The 20,380-nt window shown below is 42.4% G+C and overlaps 1 protein-coding gene across 1 annotated transcript in view; it reads left to right on the plus strand.

Moving 5' to 3' along the window:
• Positions 1-20,380, plus strand: part of UNC79 (unc-79 homolog, NALCN channel complex subunit) — a 155,606-nt gene that overhangs the window by 51,348 nt on the left and 83,878 nt on the right. The window contains exons 14-23 of the mRNA XM_063118002.1: positions 1,435-1,665; positions 2,403-2,593; positions 3,537-3,660; positions 7,415-7,555; positions 8,693-8,956; positions 12,138-12,365; positions 13,816-13,957; positions 16,107-16,189; positions 17,517-17,665; positions 18,912-19,069. Of these exons, the coding sequence (XP_062974072.1) occupies positions 1,435-1,665; positions 2,403-2,593; positions 3,537-3,660; positions 7,415-7,555; positions 8,693-8,956; positions 12,138-12,365; positions 13,816-13,957; positions 16,107-16,189; positions 17,517-17,665; positions 18,912-19,069 (1,711 nt within the window). The remainder of the gene's footprint in view (positions 1-1,434; positions 1,666-2,402; positions 2,594-3,536; positions 3,661-7,414; positions 7,556-8,692; positions 8,957-12,137; positions 12,366-13,815; positions 13,958-16,106; positions 16,190-17,516; positions 17,666-18,911; positions 19,070-20,380) is intronic.

Raw genomic sequence — 20,380 nt, forward strand, 5'->3', positions numbered from 1 at the left:
CTTGGAAACTAGTAGCAAAATAGGGTGGGTCTTTTCCCTTTATAGCACAATTAAAGCAGGATGCATGGGAGTACTTCACAGTCAAAGCAGTAAACTGGAAAACTTCAGAGTACTTCACAATAAGAGCAGATTATAAGCTGGAAAACTTGGGAGTCCTTTGCATGCAATTCGCAGTGATTGTGAAGTATAACGCTGGTGTGATAAAGCTCAGTAAGTGTGTTTTGCTCTCTCGCTTCCCTCCTCTCCTCTCTCCTTTGGAATCTAATGAGATATCCTTCTCTTATAGTACTAGAAAACAGGATCATCCAACAAAGTTGTGTGGGGCTGGTGGGACATACAGGACAGACTGAAGGAAACACTCCTTACCATTGGTACAACAGTAAATTCTGAAGTGCAGGCACTCATCATGATAGTCCTCATAACCACGTCTCGAAGGAGAGACCAAAAAGGCAGGCAGCTGTGTTGAACCACATCAACAAACCAGTTCTAGCAGTTTCCATTTCCACCAGGAGCAGGTCTTTGGAAAGTTAATGGATCTTAATTGCTTATTCAGGACCAAGCAACCCCAAAGTATTTTGCATTACAACAGGGAACAAGATGTAATTGTTGGGAAAATTCATTTAGGAGTGAGCAGTGCATTCAACCTTCTGTACAGAGTCTACACACATTCAAGAAAGCTCAATACCTGGGAACTGTAATTGGCATTAAAGTTTACTGGGCCTATATCATATATATGACTCATGTACAGCTTGTATGTGCATAGGCTCTGTGCAGAGGTTCAGATGAACGAATGGAGATTGTGGGGTGGGGTCCAGTGGATATGATCCCACCTTCTCATTATTAATGGAATTGAGTTGATACTACACTTGAGAAGTATAACAAGGACCAGTGAAGGCTGGTGGCTCCTATGTCAGTGGGATGGTGAATCTGCTCTGGGTTTCAGACAAAATCAGTCAGAACTCTAACAGAGCTCTCCAAGGTGCAAAGCATGTATCCTTGGATAGCTCTTTTAGAGTTCTGATGGAAACTGAGTGGACCTACCGCCCCACTGACATCAGAGCCAATGGCCTCCACTGGCAAGGCTGTGGTCGATGATCTAATGACGTTGGGATTTTGTACAGGATATGGCAGAATCTGGATCTGAGACTCATGTAGAACCTCAGTTTTTACTTCTGAAAAGCAAGTTGCTAGACTGCATGTTTAGAGCAGAAACATGGCAGTGGCAATAAGCAACCCCATTTTTCTTTGTTCGGTTTAAATGCTATGTATTGTTTTTCCAGTGGTTTTGCCCAAGCTTGAGATCAGTTTTATTCCTTCCTCTCATGGTCTCAAGGTAGCCCAGCTTTATGTATAGTTTTCCAGGGGCTCCTGTTACACAAGCAGCTTGCAAACTAAAGAGAATGTTCTAAAATATGGACAAAATATGTTTTCCAGGTAAGCCTCTGCACCCCGAGCGAGAACACGCCCACGGAGAGCCTGGCTCGGCTTGTCAGCATGGTCTTCCAGTGGTTCCATTCCACAGCATACATGATGGATGATGAAGTTGGAAGCCTAGTGGAGAAACTCAAACCCCAGTTTGTCACCAAATGGCTGAAGACAGTGTGTGATGTTCGGTTCGATGTCATGGTGATGTGCCTTCTTCCTAAACCAATGGAGTTTGCAAGGGTAGGAACACACCATATTTTTCTGGCGCTAACTTGATATACATACATACATACATACATACATAATACATACATACTGGTGTGCATGTACGTGTGTCTGTAATTTATTTAGAGAGTAATCCTATGGCACCTGGACAGCATCTGGGGAGGCCACAGGATTTTTCAGTTTCCTGAATCTGAGGTCGGAGATAGCACTCTGACCTCGGACCCAGGAGCCGAAGCTCCCCTCCCTCTCACCTGCGGCACAGAGAGAACCACGCCAGCTCCCTCACAAAGGAGGGAAAGGGGGTCAGTTCTGTGGACAGGGAGAGGAGGGGATGGGGACAGCCAGCTTACGAAGAATCCTCCGGCCAGCCCAGCCTCCTTCTCTCCTGCTCCGCAGAATCCTGGCTAGATGGGCAAAATTGCCCATCTAATGATTTATCCCTCTTTTACCAATTGCTTTATGAAAAATACAGATTCTTATTGCGGTTGGTCGCATCGCTCAGCGATCTAGGATTGCAGCACTGTTAGTTGCTTTGTCTATTATTACATATATTACATTTGATTCTTCCAGCGGTTTTGAATTACATTGCTTAGGTTTGTGGGTTTTTTAAAAAGTTGTTCTTGAGATGTGAAAGAAGAAAATGTACTGTTGCTTATCTGTCATTATTGTATGACTGCATGGTGCCATGTACATGTAGCGCTGCTTTGAAAGAATGAGTCATTAATGAAGCCTTTTCCTGGAAATGTCCTCAGGTGGGTGGATACTGGGACAAGTCCTGCAGCACTGTGACTCAGTTAAAGGAAGGCCTGAATCGGATCCTGTGCTTGATTCCGTACAATGTAATAAACCAACCTGTGTGGGATTGTATTATGCCGGAGTGGTTGGAAGCCATCAGGACTGAAGTACCAGACAATCAACTCAAGGAGTTCAGGGAGGTATTGAGGTAGGTAGGTGTATGTGGGCAGCTTTCAACTCTTGTTAGAGGCCTCTGTACGTGCGTCCGTCAAATGTCAGGGAGAAACCAAGCCTTTGGTACCTGATCTTCAACTTTCGGAAATGGGATGTCAGAGATGGAGTATTTTACACTTCAAATCCAACGATTTTGAAATTTGGGGAGGTTCATCAAATTTTAGGTTTCAACTGCTGGGTGAAAATGCTTTTTGCTTTTTCAATAAGAATCAGAATTGACTTGGAATTAGAGGAAAGCTAGAGGAGTGCCAATCCCCTTATCTTTTGTGATAGCCCTCAAATTATGGAGCCGTTCATGAAATCCAGCCATTGACTCCTCCCAGTCTTACTCAAATCATGGCTCCTCTGCAGCCTTCTGTAGCTCAGAGGGCTATCAGTCCAGTGGAGCAAGGTCTCACCTGCCAAAGCTCAGGCCACTAAACCTAATTCAAATAGACAATATGAATTATGATATTATTTCAACAATTGCTCAATTTGTAGAATTTATACAACTCTTAGGATTCAGTTTCTCTTGGTAGAGTGAAAGTAGTCAAAGTTTATTGAGGCAACCAAAATAGATTTTAGCCAATATTCACAATTACATCTTATGGTACAAGCCATACATAATAGATCAGAACAGAAGACATATACATAACCAGAGTAATTTATGGGGTACCAGATTATAAACCTTCTTTCTCAGGTACTGTCCGAACCCTCTAGAGAATTTGGGTTACCAGTGCAGGATTTATATTTTTATAATACAGAATGTTTTTGTGTGTGGGGGGATAGAAGAACAGGCTCCAAATGATAAGCAAATTCTTAATTTGAAATGTTCAAATAGATGTTCTGATAACTGATTGTGCACAATGTCCCGTCTTTTGGTACACTCATGAAAAAAACAACCTTGCTGATCAAACCTTTATTTCTGTGTCTTGTAGCAAAATGTTTGATATTGAATTGTGCCCGCTCCCTTTTTCTATGGAGGAGATGTTTGGATTCATAAGCTGTCGGTTCACAGGGTATCCTTCCTCTGTACAAGAACAAGCTTTGCTATGGCTTCATGTGAGTAAACACTTTCGTCTCTCTCTGAAAGGTAAAAATGCTTCAGCCAAGGCCATGTTACTGGCGGTAAGAGCTATAAGCTACAGTATGCTGGGATTTTTGGTATTTTGGACCCATCTTTTCTACCTTTGGCCTGCCCACCACCAGAATGTGGACCCCAAAAGCTTCTCTGAAATGGAATTCATCCCTCAGGCTGAAAGATTCTGGATGGGGTTACACTCCCCCTGAAAGACTGTGTTCACAGCTTGGGTCAGTCGCTCCAAATGACAGCCCAGATAGATGCGACGGCCAGGAGTGCCTACTATCAGCTTCGGCTGATATGCCTGCTTCGCCCCTTCCTAGAGTTAGAAGACCTAAAGACGGTAGTGCATGCGCTGGTAACTTTGAGGCTTGACTTCTGCAATGCGTTCTACATGGGCTACCTCTGTGCCTAATCCAGAAACTTCAATTAGTCCAAAATATGGCAGCCAGGCTGGTCACTGGTACACCTAGAGGTGACCACATTACACCAGTTTTAAAATTTCTTCACTGGCTGCTGATTAGTTTCCGGGCGAAGTACAAAGTGTTGGTTATCACCTTTAAAGCCCTACATGGTTTGGGTCCAGGCTACCTGCGGGATCGCCTTCTCCCGTACAATCCACCCCGCATACTCAGGTCCTCTGGGAAGAATCCACTTCAACTAGCAAAAACTACATTAACAACTGTTACCCAGAGGACCTTCTCTTCTGCTGCTCCCAGACTGTGGAATGGCCTGCCAGAGGAGATTCATCAACTTGACAGTCTTTTAGAATTTAAAAAAGCATTAAAGACTGATCTATTCCGGCAGGCCTATCCCGTGAAATTTTAGAATGTTTTCAGGATGTTTTAAAGATGTTTTAATCATGTATGGTATGTTTTAATCAGTTTTAATGTGTATTTTATATCATGTTTTTATACTGTGTTTTTATATTTTGAATTGTTTTAGTTTTTGTGAACCGCCCAGGGAGCTTTGGCTATTGGGTGGTATAAAAATGCAAATAATAATAATAATAATAATGTGGTCCTCCATGTGGGTCTATTATCATTATAGGGAACCACATAACTGTGTTGCTGCTCTCTGCATCAACTGAATTAAAATATTTCCCAACCCTGCTAATTTTAACTTTTAATTAGCACCAATGTGATTTTTAACTTATTATTTATTTATTTATTTATTCCATTGTTATACCGCCCAATAGCTGAAGCTCTCTGGGTGGCTTACAAAAATTTAAACCATAGAAACCATTCCAAATATAAAACAAACAGCATAAAAGCATAATATAAAATACAATACAAAAACACAGCCAGGATAAAATCAAGCAGCAATGCAGAAATTAATACAGATTTAAAATGCAAATTTAGAACAGCAAAGTTAAAATTAAATTGCTAGACTGTTAAAATGCTGAGAAAATAAAAAAAGGTCTTCACCTGGCATCTGAAAGAGTATAGTGTAGGTGCCAGGCGAACCTCTTTAGGGAGCTCATTCCACAGCTGGGGGGCCATAAGAACATAAGAAGAGCCATGCTGGATCAGACCAAGTGTCCATCTAGTCCAGCACCCTGCTCAGACAGTGGCCAACCAGCTGTCGACCAGGGACCCACAAGCAGGACACAGTGCAACAGCAGCCTCCCGCCCATGTTCCCCAGCAACTAGTGTATATAGGCTTGCTGCCTCTGATACTGGAGGTAGCACATAGCCATCACGACTAGTAGCCATTGATTGAGAACAATCCTACTGCCCCAAGACAGTGTCTGAGGGGCTGTAGGATAGTTTGGAAGCCTGAGCTTCCCACCCCCTCTCCCGAATCCTCACAGCATGCTGCCTGCCTCTCCGTGCTCGCAAAAGCAACCTTGGAGAGGACTGAAAGGGGGCAGTTCAGTGGGGGGGAGGGGAGGGGACTGGGGAAGTGGTGATGTGAGCTATCCCCAGCTCACCCCCACCAGTTGCCTTCCCTCCCCCTCTGAAGAGGCCTAGCTAGATGGGCAAAAACACCCATCTAGAAAAAATATAAAGGAGAATTGATGGGCGTCCCACTCTGCATAGTTCAGGGGCTGACAGGCATTCAAATAGCATTGTACCCTAAATAACTAAAATCTTTTTTCAGATCTTGCAACATACCTACCCACCCAGTCCCTTTCTCTACTCACTGCATTATAGCAATAATACAACCTCAGGGCATTGTCTGGAGGTACCTGATGCAGCAACCTTGCAGAAGCTAAGCAGGTCTGGCTCCCTAAGAACAAAGGAAGAGTTGTGCTGGATCAGGCCAAAGGCCTGTCTGTTTCCACAGATGCCTATGGAAGGCCTACAAGCAGGAGAAAAGCTCAATAGCACTCTCCCACCCATGTTCATCAGCAACTGGTGTCGAGAGGCATCCTGCCTCTCAAACTGGGGGCTGTCTGCGCCAGGGTAGGAAACTACCTGGTAACCTTAAGTGCCATCATGGGAGACAAGCAGGTGAAAATATAGGAAAAAAGCTTGAAGGTTGATAAAACAGTTAAAACAGTTAAAATTTAGTTACGATAAACAGCACAAGGAGTCAGATAGCCAAACAAGTGCGTCCTCTGCCACCTCCACCGGAACCGGAAATAATGGAGGTCCGGAAACTATTGATTGACTCAAACGATTAAATTCTAATAACCAATATTATATGTTGGTTAACATTGTAATTATAACCTGGATGATTGTTATCCTAGTTACTCTTTTTTGTAGCACTTTTGCTGGCTAGTGGCAAGCTCGCGGTGGGTATGTTATTGTCTCATCTGTTTGCGAATGGCCCATGCGGCTAATATGCAATAAAGTTTATTAAATATAGGAAATAAAATGTTGGCTCATCTTACAGAATTGTTGCAAAGACTACTGAGATAACATGCATGAAATGCTTTAAGCACAACAAATGCTTTAAGTACCATAAAAGCGTTGAGTGTTATTGTTGATCTTCTTTCCCTCCTTTAGCCACAACAGAAGCAAGAGAGGCATGTGTTGCAACAGCTTAAAGAGGGGATGGGATCAACAGTAACTGGTATTGAGAAGCTTAGGAACATACAGTAGGAAGCCGCCTTATACTGAGTCAGACAATTGGTCCATCTAGCCCAGTATTGCCAACACTGACTGGCAGCAGTGGCTCCTTGGAGTTTCAGGCAGGTGTTTTTCCTGCCCTACCTGGAGATGCTGTTGCTCTACCACTAAGCTATGGCCGCTTCCCAAAGACCTGGGGCATCTGTACACAAACTCTGCAGTTCCCAGTTGAAGCCCTAGCAGCTCCTGTCAGCAGGTCACAACTTGCAGTTTAGTGTACGCCTAAATTCAGAAATCCAGAATCTAGATTTCGGCCTAGATTCTAAAATATGTATTAACATAGGGCGACCATATGAAAGGGAGGACAGGGCTCCTGTATCTTTAACAGTTGCATAGAAAAGGGAATTTCAGCAGGTGTCATTTGTATATATGGAGAACCTGGTGAAATTCCCTCTTCATCACAACAGTTAAAGGTGCAGGAGCTATACTAGAGTGACCAGATTTAAACGAGGGCAGGGCACGTGCAGCTTTAACTGGTGTGATGAAGAGGAAATTTCACCAGGTTCTCCATATATACAAATGACTGAAATTCCCTTTTCAATACAACTGTTAAAAGTACAGGAGCCCTGTCCTCCTTTTCATATGGTCACCCTAATTAACATTCCCCGTATTTTTGATCTGATCTGTGACCTCTTCCCCCCTCCCTCTTTTTTTTCAGGTGTTATCCGAATTAGACATTGTAGTTCCTCTTCAGTTGCTAATCAGTATGTTTTCCGATGGGGTTAATTCTGTGAAAGAGCTGGCAAATCAGAGGAAATCCAGAGTCAGTGAGCTGACCGGCAGTCTTGCGGCTCGAAGGGTAATTCATTTTCATTTGCTCTTATGACCAGAGACACATCTCGTGTCACTCCACAAAGTCAACAGGCGCAATCCAGCGAAAATGAAGGGTGTTTAAGTAAACTCCACTCTAATTAGTGAGACTGAATATACAATTAAGCATTTAAAGCTGAACCTACTTACTTGGAAGTAAGCTCTTTCGAAATCAGTGAGGCTTAATTGTAAGTAGATATGCTTAGGATCAGGGACAAACTAGACATGATGTCATTCATGCAATTGCATGGATAGTTTTTTTTTTTTTTTTTTAAGTAAATAGCAGGTACAGGCCCCCAATATGGACTGGGACTCTGGTAAGGGGATAGGGGGGCATTAACCCATTGCCACCCACTATAATCCCGATCTGTGAAACGTAGCTGCACCTACATTTCTCTGCATTATATCCATGAACTATTCCATTTCTTGACTATTTTATCAGATTGAATTGTAAGTTTCTAAACCATTTAGTTGGTCTAATTAAGCAAGATCTTGAGGTTCATCACATGAGTCTGAAATCCTGCCATCATACTAAGGCTTTCTGCTCCGATTTCTTTCTGGGATTACTATGTGCCCTCTTACATGGCATACACATGATTTGAATTGAATTGAAATGAAAACTTCCTTTCTCGGCACTGTTCTGTTTCATTACCTAGTGGCTGAATTGTACCACAATGCTGTCATTTCACACAGCTGATATCTCACATTAACCTTCTTTATCGCTTTAGCTCTGATCTTTTTAAAAGTAGATAAAGCTGAAAAAGTGCAGGAGATGCTCTGGAGGTTGACAACATCATGTAATGGACCTGCAAACTTCTAGGAGTGACCAATCATGAGCATGCAATAAAAGCCTCAAGTAGAAATGGTTCTTGTCTTTGAAATAGCATCACCAAACCATTTTTTTATTTACTCATCTGTTCTCTTGATCAATAGCAGGTAACAAAAGTTCTCTGAAAGCTGTCCCTGCTGTTATAGGCACTGGAGTGGGCCAAGGATTTCCCCCCTTAGTCAGTTGACAACCCATACTTTCAGTGGACTGGCTAGGTTGCAAAATCAATGTGTTTATTTTATAGTATGCCTGTAAACTCTTAACTCTGTGTGTGTTTAATTGTTCATACTTCTCTAGGTGAGCATCGCCTCTGATCCAGGACGTAGAGTCCAGCATAATACACTGAGTCCATTCCCAAGCCCATTTCAGAGTCCATTTCGCAGTCCCATGTGCAGCCCCTTCCGTAGCCCTTTCAAGAATTTTGGACATCCTGGAGGAGGAGGAGGAGGAGGAGGAGGAGGAGGAGGAGGAGGAGGAGGAAGGAACATTGACTTTGACTGTGATGATGATGAAATGAATTTGAATTGTTTCATCCTGATGTTTGACCTCATCTTGAAGCAGGTGACAAAGCAAAAGAAGAATTCTGGTGTTTTAAACTGGGGCACAAACAGAGCTCCAAACAAGCACTGTTTATGCTTTGTATATTTCTTAGTTTTTCTTAATAACCCAAGCTGGGGAACATGCATATATACCTTTTGAATCACCTGATATGGCAGGAGACCAACTCCTTCTTCTTGTTTAAAAGAGTGTATGTAATCCTGACTAGGAGTCTCTCATTGGCAGTCTGAGACATGGCACAGCATCCCTGTACTTTTGTCAGAAAATGGGCAACAAAAGTGATCAAGGGGTTGGAGCATTTATTTATTTATTTATTTACTACATTTTTATACCATCCAATAGCCAAAGCTGTCTGGGCGGTTCACAAAAATTAAAACCATAATAAAACTACCAACAGGTTTAAAAACACAAATACAAAATACAGTATAAAAAGCACAACCAGGATAAAACCACGCAGCAAAATTGATATAAGATTAAAATACAGAGTTAGAACAGTAAAATTTAAATTTAAGTTAAAATTAAGTGTTAAAATACTGAGAGAATAAAAAGGTCTTCAGCTGGCGACGAAAAGAGTACAGTGTAACCTTCCTATGAGGGTAGGTTACAACAGCTGGGATTGTTTAGCTTGGAAAAAAGGAGGCTAAGGGGAGACATGATAGAGGTGTACAACACCAAGTGTACAACATTATGCATGGTGTGGAGAATGTGGAAAAGGAGACATATCTCTCCCTCGCCCATAATACGAGAATACATCCCATGAAGCTGATTGGTGGGAGATTTAGGACAGATAAAAGGAAGGGTTTCTTCACCCAGCACACAGTTAAACTATGGAATTTTCTATCACAAGATGTAGTGGTGGCCACCAGTTTGGATGGCTTTAAAAGGGGGTTGGATAAATTCCTGGAGGCGAAGGCTCTGAATGGCCACTAGTCCTGATGGTTATGTGCTACCTCCAGTATTAGAGGCAGTAATTCTCTATACACCAGTTACTGGGGAACATGGGTGGGAGGGTGCTGTTGCACTGTGTCCTGCTTGTGGGTCCCCGGCCGACAGCTGGTTGGCCACTGTGAACAGAGTGTTGGACTAGATGGACCTTTGGACTGATCCAGCATGGCTCTTCCTATATTCTTATGGTCATTAAAACCTGCTCTATATGTTCAGAAAAGCATATAACCTGGAATGCATTCATATATCTTTCAACCTCCCAGTGCAGCAAGAGACAATGCAACTATGGCTTCACCAACCTGCTCCATTCCAGCCCCGTCATTTGAAGTTCCCCACCTAGTTTGTTGTGTGTCATTGTATAGTTTAGTTACTAGGTGGTGCCAGACATAGTTGTACCTGGATGGAAACAGGAATTTCCTGTGTCTTTTCTGTTCTTGTTGGAGATAGACAAGGGCCATAGCTAGATGGGGCGATAATCCTGGGGATCGCCCTGGGATCATCCCTGTGCATCCACATGATTGCACAGGGCATCTTGGGAGCAGGGAGGAATGATCCCTCCCATTCCCTGGGGTATCGCCCTACCCTTTCAGCCCACTTTTTCCTCAGTCTTGGTCTGATCCCAAGGTCGCGGAACGTGTGGGCGGGTGTCATGGTTTGTTCCGGCTCCTTGCAGAACTGCGCATCGGTGGTGGGGTGAGGGAGCGGGAAAAATTGTTCAAAATTTTTAAAAAACTAACCTTTTCTACATGAGCGCTTGTACGCCCTTCTCCTTTAAGATAAAAACAAACAAAATGGAGGGTGCAACATCCTGTTCCTTCGAGGCCGTCGCGTGTCACGTGTAAACAGAGGGGGAGATCTTGCGATAAAAATATTGCGAGATCCTCACCCCTTTGTCGTGCTAGACCTGTAGGTCTAGCTGAGGCCAATGAAGTCCTTGTCTAGCTTCCTGACTAGGGTGTCCCCTAAGACTTCCAGAACAGCTGTAGCCCAGATGAAAAGAACAGAAAAGGAAGTGTGTTACTCATTGGGCTTGTCTACACCAAGGGAGGGAGGGGGAAGGATCTAACGATATGATAATCATGGGAGCGCCCCCCCGTCTACATGCGGCATGCGACATCCCGGGAGGAAGCGGACATCATGCCCTCCATTTCGTTTTTTGTTATTAATTGGAAAAGAGTGCAGGAGCACTCCTGCAAAATGTAAGGTTTTTTTTCAAAAACCCTCCTGCTCCCTCCACCCCACCCCCGATGGGCACAGAGCTCCTGAGGATCTCTATGCCCTGTGCTCGGGTCCCAGCTTCTCTTGGTTACTCACAAGGAGCCAGGACGAAAATGGGACGCCCGGCCACACGTCCTGCAGTCTCGGGATCAGCCTGGGATCGCGGGAAAAACTGGGATTAAAGGGTAGGGCGATATCCTGGGGCAAGGGAGGGATCAGGGGATGTGCGTCAGGGGATTGTGACCATTTTTTTTTTGGTTATATTGTTCATTACCTTGATACTATTTGCTAAATATCCTAAATAAATAAGGGTTCACTCCTGGGCAGTCCTAAACAGGCATAGGATTTCACCCTAATGATCCTATGTTATATACCAAATAAATAAATAAATAAATCCTACATTCTACCTATAGGATGTAGGAAAATAGTAACCAGTTTAGCTCTATGACAGCAGTATAAAAATGTAAATAAATAAGAAAGAAAGAAAGAAAGAAAGAAAGAAGGAGCCAGGTGAAATTTGCATCCCCTGGCTCTGAATGTGGCCTCTCCTGCCCTCATTTGGGGTTAGCTTTGTGACAAAGCAAATCAGTGTAGTTGCTGCTAACATCAGGTTTTCAGGGTCAGGCAGGATCTGAGCTTTTCCCCTTTCCATATTTGCCACTATTTTTGCAACCTCCTCCTAGGGCATCCTTCTGCAAAAGTCCAAAAGATCTGGAGGGCACCAGCTTGCGGAAGGCTGATCTAGGGTCTCAGATTATTTGCCTGAAAGAGATTATGTACCTTCGATAGATGCTTGGCAAGAAGAAATTCAACTGGTATAATTTTTCGAGGCAGTGAGGAGCTGTGATGTTTCACTTGTTGCGTTTTTATCTGCTATGCAGCTGTTTAAATGCATAGAGCTTCTGTCCAGTAAAGAAAACTGGCAACCTTAGAAAGTGCTCTCCTGTCAATTTTAACCTGTGTCAATAGTTTCTGTATCCATTCCTTCATTGATTAGCCTTCTTAAAAACTGGTTTTTCAGATGGAACTACAAGATGATGGCATTACCTTGGGCTTAGAAAACAGCATCTCCAAAGACATAATTTCTATCATCAACAACGTGTTCCAGGCCCCCTGGGGTGGCTCTCATACCTGTCAAAAAGACGAGAAGGTCATGGAATGTAACCTGTGTCAGTCTAGTATCTTGTGCTATCAGTTGGCTTGCGAGTTATTGGAGAGACTAGCCCCAAAAGAAGAAATCAGACTAGTGGTAAGCAAGTAAAGAAATGGAAGATGCTTTAAGTATTCTGGTTTTTGTTTGCTTGCTTGTCTGTTCGTTTGGTTTTTTTGTACATACTTGAAAATAATGTAAAGTAGGCACGTTAAAAAATGCATGTTTGCAGAACTCATGTGTTATACAGGAGCGTGAATCAGAAAAATAGGATTTACTGTGGCACCGTGCCATATGTGTATCCCATGGTGAATGCCATAATTCAGTTTTATGTATTTTATATTTACTGTTGTTCCCCGCCTTGACCAAAATGGAGAGGCGGGTAAGAAATAAATGTATTATTATTTAATTTGTGATGTAGACTTCAGAAACCCACTGGTGCATGGGCAGGCTTACTGGTGTTCAAGATCAGCAGAATTGAGTTTGCAGTAGGCCTCATTCAGCAATCACTGGAAAGAAGGACAGAATGGAATTCTGTTTATTTATTACATTTCTATACTGCCCAATATTCAAGGCCCTCTGAGCGGATGTCTGACTAGCTGGGCAGTGTCAGTGCAAGTCCTGTGGGAATGCAGAAGGGTCTGGCAGGGCACCAGAATAGCTTGGGGAATGGCACTTTTTGCGCTGCTGGCCTAGAACAATAATGGTAGGTTTGGGACCCCTTTTACTGGGTGCAAGCGTTGATGCAAAAACAAAAACACCGATGATAGAAAATGGCAGAAGTGGCGGGTAGCAATCAAGAAATATGGTTTTCATCTTGGTGCAAACATCAGTAACAGATCATTTGAATTCGGAGTGAGCAGTGAAGTGCCCAAATATGCCGATGACACCAGATTATTTAAGATAGTTAAAACAAAAAGGGATTCTGAGGAACTCCAAAGGGATCTCTCCAAGCCATTCAATGTAAGCAAGTGTAAGGTGATGCACATTGCGGCAACCTCCTCCCCAGCTTCACGTATAACCTGATGGGATCTGAGCTGGTGATGACTGAACAAGAAAGAGATCTTGGGGTTGTGGTGGACAGCTCAATGAAAATGTCAACCAGTGTGCGGCCGCTGTAAAGAAGGCAAACTCCATGTTAGGCATTATAAGAAAAGGAATTGAGAATAAAACTGCTAGTCTCCTACTGCCCTTATACAAATCTATGGTGCGACCATACTTAGAATACTCTGTACAGTTCTGGTCACCACACCTAAAAAAGGATATTATAGAGTTGGAAAAAGTGCAGAAAAGGGCAACTAAAATTATTAAGAGGCTGGAGCATGTATATGGACATGGCATAGCCCTGCTACTAGGGCTTGCTTGTCTGATTCCTTATTTCAAACCACTTCTACCTGAAATTATTAAGTGAAATATAAATGTAAAATTAACAGCCCCTTTGCAAAAGTCTCCTATCTGTTAATCAATCTTAGATCTCCTCATAAGGTATGTAAGAACATGTAAATGTGAACATCAAGAAATCAATCTCATTCCTTATCATGTTCTCAAGGAACCTACAGACAACCTGGAGGACAGTCTTCTGTATTCCAGACCTGAGTTCCTTGTAGGAACGGAAGTGGAAATGGAGAACAAATCAGCACCAAAGCATGGAGAGAACCCAGGAAATCACACAGAGACTACAGAAAATACAGGTAAATTGGGTGTGGGTGAGTGTGTGTTCCCAAACAGTGTTGTGTTTACAACCACCTGGATCAGCCTTCCCCAATCTGGTCCCTTCAGATGTTTTGGACTACAACTCCCATCACCCCAGCCAGCATGGTCATTGTTGACTGGGCATGATGGGAGTTGCAGTTTAATACATCTGGAGGGGATCAGGTTAGGGAAGTCTGACCTAGTTATTATTTTTATTTATTTATTTATTGCATTTCTATACCGCCCCATAGCCAAAGCTCTCTGGGCAGTTTACAAAAGTTAAAAACAAATATACAAAGTTTAAAAACATAATGAGGATTATGATGTTCACTAATGCTAGTGCTGGTTTAGCATCTTTGGGGACAGTTCTCACTTGTCAGCATAGTTGCTTCTCGCACTACTGTGGCAAGAAAAGATATATAATAATAATAATAATAATAATAATAATAATAATAATAATAATAATAATAATAATAAAATTCATTTATTTGTTACCTGCCTCTCCCTCTGGATCGAGGTGGGGTACAACACAAACGCAGACGCCATAAAATACATATAATTAATTTAATCATTTAAAACTAATACATTATTAAAAGCAGCACATTATTAAAAGGCATCTTAAAATTCAACTGGGTAGGCCTACCGGAAGAGATCAGTCTTTATGGTTTTCTTAAATTCTGGAAGACTGTTAAGTTGACGAATCTCTCCTGCAGGCCATTCCACAGTCTGGGAGTGGCAGAAGAAAAGATCCTCTGGGTAATGGTTCTCAGCCTAGTTTTCGCTGACTGAAGTAAATTCTTCCCAGAAGACCTGAGTGTGTGGGGTGGATTGCATGGGAGAAGGTGAGCCCACAGGTAACCTAGACCCAAACCATGTAGGGCTTTAAAGGTAATGACAAACACTTCTCCCGGAAACTAATTGGAAGCCAGTGGAGTGATTTTAATGTTGGCGTAATATGGTCAATCCTAGATGTACCAGTAACCAACCTGGCTGCCATATTTTGAAATAATTGAAGTTTCCGAACTAGAAGGCGATCCTGCAGGTAGCCTGGACCCAAACCATGTAGGGCTTTAAAGGTGATAACCAACACTTTATACTTCACCCGGAAACTAATTGGCAGCCAGTGAAGAAATTTTAAAACTGGTGTATTTGGCCTCTAGAAGCATAATTCACATCCTAGTCCATAATAATGGCAGCTTGAAAAAGAGCAGCCATTTTATGTGGTTATGAGCCAACCTTATGAAACGTTTTCAAAACATGAGCCACCATTTATCGGTGGCATGACATAGCCTTCAAATTAGAGTTATCTCTGGAATTTTGCTTAAAGGGAGATTCAAAGAGCTTTCGGAGGAGGGGAGGGGGTTTCCTTCTTGAGAGAAGCGTCTGAGGAATGTTGATGAATGGTGAAAGAGTTTTCGTAAAGAATAGTGAAATTCTGAGGCTCCGTTCAGTGCATCCCAAATTTGACTCCAGATTAGAAGCAAATATAGAGAACTTTACTCAGGTGAAAATTCTGAGAAATTTCAAGGAAAGCCAAAGATGTGGGGGCACTAGCAACATTTCTCTGGGGTATGTGTGTGTCGTACATTCCTGTTGCAAATTACGAGGTAAAAAAACCTTGGAAAATGTTGTAAAATGTAGTTGATTAATTGATTAGATTACAAACATTTAAACCAATTAAAATGTATCACTAGCGGGTCTTTTTTCACCTTTTAAAATTAACACTACTTCTTACAAAAATTAAAAGGTCAAGAACTCAAGAAAACTATGACCCTGTTCACACATAACGGCAGCATCTAGTGGCAATTAACCCACAAATGTGGGGATGCACTTGAGACACTTCTGGTTTCCTGGAATAACCTATGAATGCGACATTTCATGACATCTGTACAGCAGCACTTGGTGTTGTTCGTGGATTAAACAACCCCTAGTTGTTTTTGTTCTTCTATGGAAAACTTCAAGTGACTAGGTTTTAACTAGATAACTTTAGTAAACATGAGTGTGACAATGTGACATGGTTGTCTGAATTGGCCCAGAATGTTTTTTTGTTTTTTTTTAAACCCCCAAATCAAACCATGGGTTTGTAGTTTCAATCCATTTCACAAAAATGTTTGTGATCCTTTGTGCCTATTATTTTTGTTTGTTTAGCAGCCATCAAAAATGACACTGAGAGGAAATTCTGCTACCAGCAGCTACCAGTGACCCTGAAACTCATATATACAATATTGCAGGTAAAGTTTACCTTTTTATATATTTATGAAAAAGAAAAACAATGTTTATGGATTTGATTATGTAGTAGAATGGACCCTTGATAAGGCATGGCCTTTGAATTGCGAGTTTGGGGACTGATCAAGTTTGGGACAGATTTTTTTGTGTTCATCTTGATAAGCTCCTTCAGTGAAAGAAAATACATAAGATAAAAAGTGATAGCATCCATGAAACTTAAATCACCTTTAGCAGCTGTCTCCAACCTGGGCCATTTCTACACCTGCCTTTATTCTTGGGATCGTCCCGGGATCATCCCTGTGACACACAGGGGATCCCAGGAGCAGGCAGGGATTATCCCTCCATTTGCCTGGGATAATCCTTATGTGTAGAAAGGGCCCTGGTGCCATCCAGATATTTTGGGCCACAACTCCCAGCATTTCTGATCATTGGCCATATGCTGGCTAGGGCAGATAAGGGTTGAAATCCAAAATATCTGGCAAACACCAGCATGTACCAAAAAGAAAAGGGAGTCGCCCTCACATAGAGAAGGTAAGAAAGAGGACCTAAGAAATATGGTTCAATATCGTATATTGACATTAACAAGGAGTACCCAAAAATTGTGGTTCAATATTGTATGTTTACACAGTAATCAATGAATGTAATAACTGATTATTATGTAATCAGGGGAAGGACTTTTGGTACACATTTTCGAAACTCAGCCCAAATAAAAGTGCAAAGAAGATAGCACGGTGATTAGGCAATTTCAAATGATTAGGTTCTCCACTTAGTTGTGATAAGTGCCGCGTCCCCCAGGGACTGTTTGAAGTGACAAACAGTGATTTACAACTGGAGAAGACTGGCATTGAAATGGAATACACAATCCGGAATGTCCGTTTTGATTTGATTGATGTTGTGTCACTACTATGTATATTTGGCCCGCATTATCATTTATTTGTTATCACTATTGAGATTTTGATTGTATACTCATATCTGTAATCTTGACCGTTTACTGTTGTCTGTAAATTGGACTATGGTTGAGAGTTATTACATTCACTGATGAATGTGTAAATACACAATATTGAACAACAGTGTTTGGGTACTCCTCGTTAATGTCAATATAGGAAATTGAACCATATTTCCTAGGTCTTCTTTCTTACTAAACACCAGCATGTGCCAGACCCACCTTGAGTCTCCCTTGCTATTTATGATAATGTCAGTTCAGTTTTCAATAGATGCAGTTTTGCTTTTGCTCAGAATTAGAGGACAAAGTGTTCTTGGCTTATTACTTCTGCTTAGAATACAAGAATAATTGCATGGTATTTTGTTTGTTTGTTTCTAAATTTGGCACAGGAGATGGCACGGTTTGAAGAGCCAGACATTCTTTTTAACATGCTGAACTGCTTGAAGATCCTCTGCCTTCATGGGGAGTGTTTATACATTGCAAAGAAGGACCATCCACAGTTCTTAGCCTACGTTCAGGATAATATGCTGATTGCCAGGTATACTGTTGTACTTAACCTGATTGCCAAGTAGACTGTAGTACCTTCATAAATCTAGTGCAAGCTTATAGGCTACAGCCAAACAGTTATTGATGATAACTAACAAACCACCAAAGTTGTGTTTAAGTCAATGGTTGCATTCGAAATACAATGGTTAGTGGACTGAAGCCCCAGAATGCATTCAATTAATATGCAGGTGCTGAAAGTCAGAAGTTACAGCCTGTAGACAAATCTGGCACCCTGTTGTATTGATACCTGCCCTAGGCCAGTTGCACTGGGCAGTTGGAGCAACCATTTAAATTTCCCACAGTGCCCTGAGCAATTCTATGTCAGGAGCATTTTGGAAATCAAAATGGCACTGGAAACTGCCTGGCACTGATCAAAGTACTGTTGCTGACGCCGCTACCTACGCTTGTCAGGGTGAGCCAAGGCAGATTTATCTAGGGCCACAAACCTTGATCTGAGGGTATTGGAGTTAATTCTGATGCATGGAGGCTGGGACAGCTCAGGGAAATCCATGTGGTTTTCATCCTCAGAGCCACTATCTGTGACCTAGAGACAGGCATTGGCGAAGGTGTCAGGCCTTGCAGTTGCTTTGACAAGGCAGCCAAGCTGCCTTCTTGTTCCCATTTTAAAAGCTGCCCTTTAGGTGGTAGGACAGGGATGCAACTAAGGGAAGATTTTCTACCTCTACGAGCTCCATCCAGTGAGTGTTTTATTGCATGCTCATTACTGGGCCCTCACAGAGTTTGCTCAGGTCCCTCACATGATGTTGTCTGCCTCCCGCGCACCTTCCACCCCTTCTGGCCTTCGTCGCGCAACAACAACAACAAACTCATTAAGTCCGATGCTTTTTTAAACTCGGAATTGCTGCTCTCTCCTGCTGTGTGCAGGAGAAGCAGCGCCATTAGAACAGCAGACTCAATGGGCTTCTTGCTCATTGGGTACTTCCTCTTTTGAAAAGAGGAAGTAACTGAGGAAGGAAAACACGGGCGGAGAAGCGAAGGTAGGGAGCGTGTTAACCCCCGGTGTGATGGAGCTTTACATCTCTATGCAGGGTCCTGCAACGAGGGCCTCTTGCCCTCCAGGGAGGACTAAGAACTTTTTGGAGTGGCGGATTCCATTATACTGCTCACAAAATTATGTATCCATTTGGTAAGCCACTTGTGAAGTTGGAAAGAGATGTTGTAAGCAGATTTGCTTCTCTTTCCCTCCTTTTCCTGCACCCGTCCACCCTACCCCGTAGCTTATGGAGAGTTGTAAAATCAGAGTTTTCCCAGCTTTCTTCACTGGCGGTGCCTCTCCTTCTCCATGCTCTGTCGCTTCCACATGGAGCTGATATTTTCTGGACAATCATCAATGGCAACTTCAACAGCAAAGACTGGAAGATTAGGTTTGAAGCAGGTATGTCTTTTAACCTGTAGCACGTTAACTCTAATAAGATACACACACGTCTTTGAGGGTCTCTTTTAGGGGATCAGCTCATGTCTAATCCTGCTTATGGATGGAGGACAGGTATACGTGTAGTTATTTATTTTAAAAATGCATAGATTGCACCTTTGTCTTAAAGAGGATTTCAGGATGGTAAACAGAAATCAATACAATAAAACAGCATAAAAGTAATCAATACAGTAAAATTGAGAGACATAAAATCTATGTTTAAAATAGTAAGTATATGTATATGGTTAGTTTGCTGATCATGTCATTGGTTCCCATCTGCTCCAAAGAGGTGCAGGAGAGCAAGGGATCCGTTCTTCTCTAATATTTCAAATCAGGTGCTAATGAATTGAAGAGATGGTACTAAAAAGCATCTGGAAATAATGTCCTTTCTGCCAAAGATGAACAAAGAATATGAAATAAAGTCCACATATTTTTAGATTAGCGTAAGATTAGAAAATATTAAATGGTAGCTGGCAATTGTGTCTCTCTTATCTATAAAGCCCTTCTACTTTTCTAGTTGTAAATTCTTCCAGAAACCCCTGAAGTTCATAAGAACACAAGTAGAGCTGTACTGGATTGGACCAAGTTTCATTTAGTGCAGGATTCTGTTTGCACAGTGGCCAGCCAGCTGTTGACCAGGAACCCACAAGCAGGACATGAGCACAACAGCATCCTCCCTGTCATGGATTCCAGCAATGGGTGTCCACATGCATACTGCTACTGGAGGTAGCATAAAGCCATCAGGACTAGTAGCCTTTGATAGCCTTCTCCTCCATGCATTTGTCCCATCCCCTTTTAAAGCCATCCAAATTGGCAGCCATCGCTATCACTTGTGGTAGAGAATTCCATAATTTATGTGCTGTGTGAAGAAGTCTTTAGAACATAAGAACATAAGAAGTGCTACGCTGGGTCAGACCAAGGGTCCATCTAGTCCAGCACTCTGTTCACACAGTGGCCAACCAGCCATCGGCCAGGGATGAACAAGAAACACATGGTGCAACAGCACCCTCCTGCCCATGTTCCCCAGCAACTTTCCTTTTATATGTCTCAAATTTCCCACCCATCAGCTTCATGAGATGATCCCATCAGGATCTAGTGTTATGAGAGAGGGAGAAAAATGTTTCCCTATCCACTTTCTCCACACCATGCATTATTCTGTACACCTCTATCATTTCTCCCCTCACTGGCCTTTTTTCCACGCTAAACTATCCCAGATGTTGTCACCTTTTCTCATAGGGAAGTTGCTCCAGCCCTTTGATTATTTTATCTGTGTCT

This window comes from Elgaria multicarinata, chromosome 2 (genome assembly GCF_023053635.1).
Source record: "Elgaria multicarinata webbii isolate HBS135686 ecotype San Diego chromosome 2, rElgMul1.1.pri, whole genome shotgun sequence".
NCBI classification, from domain to species: domain Eukaryota; kingdom Metazoa; phylum Chordata; class Lepidosauria; order Squamata; family Anguidae; genus Elgaria; species Elgaria multicarinata.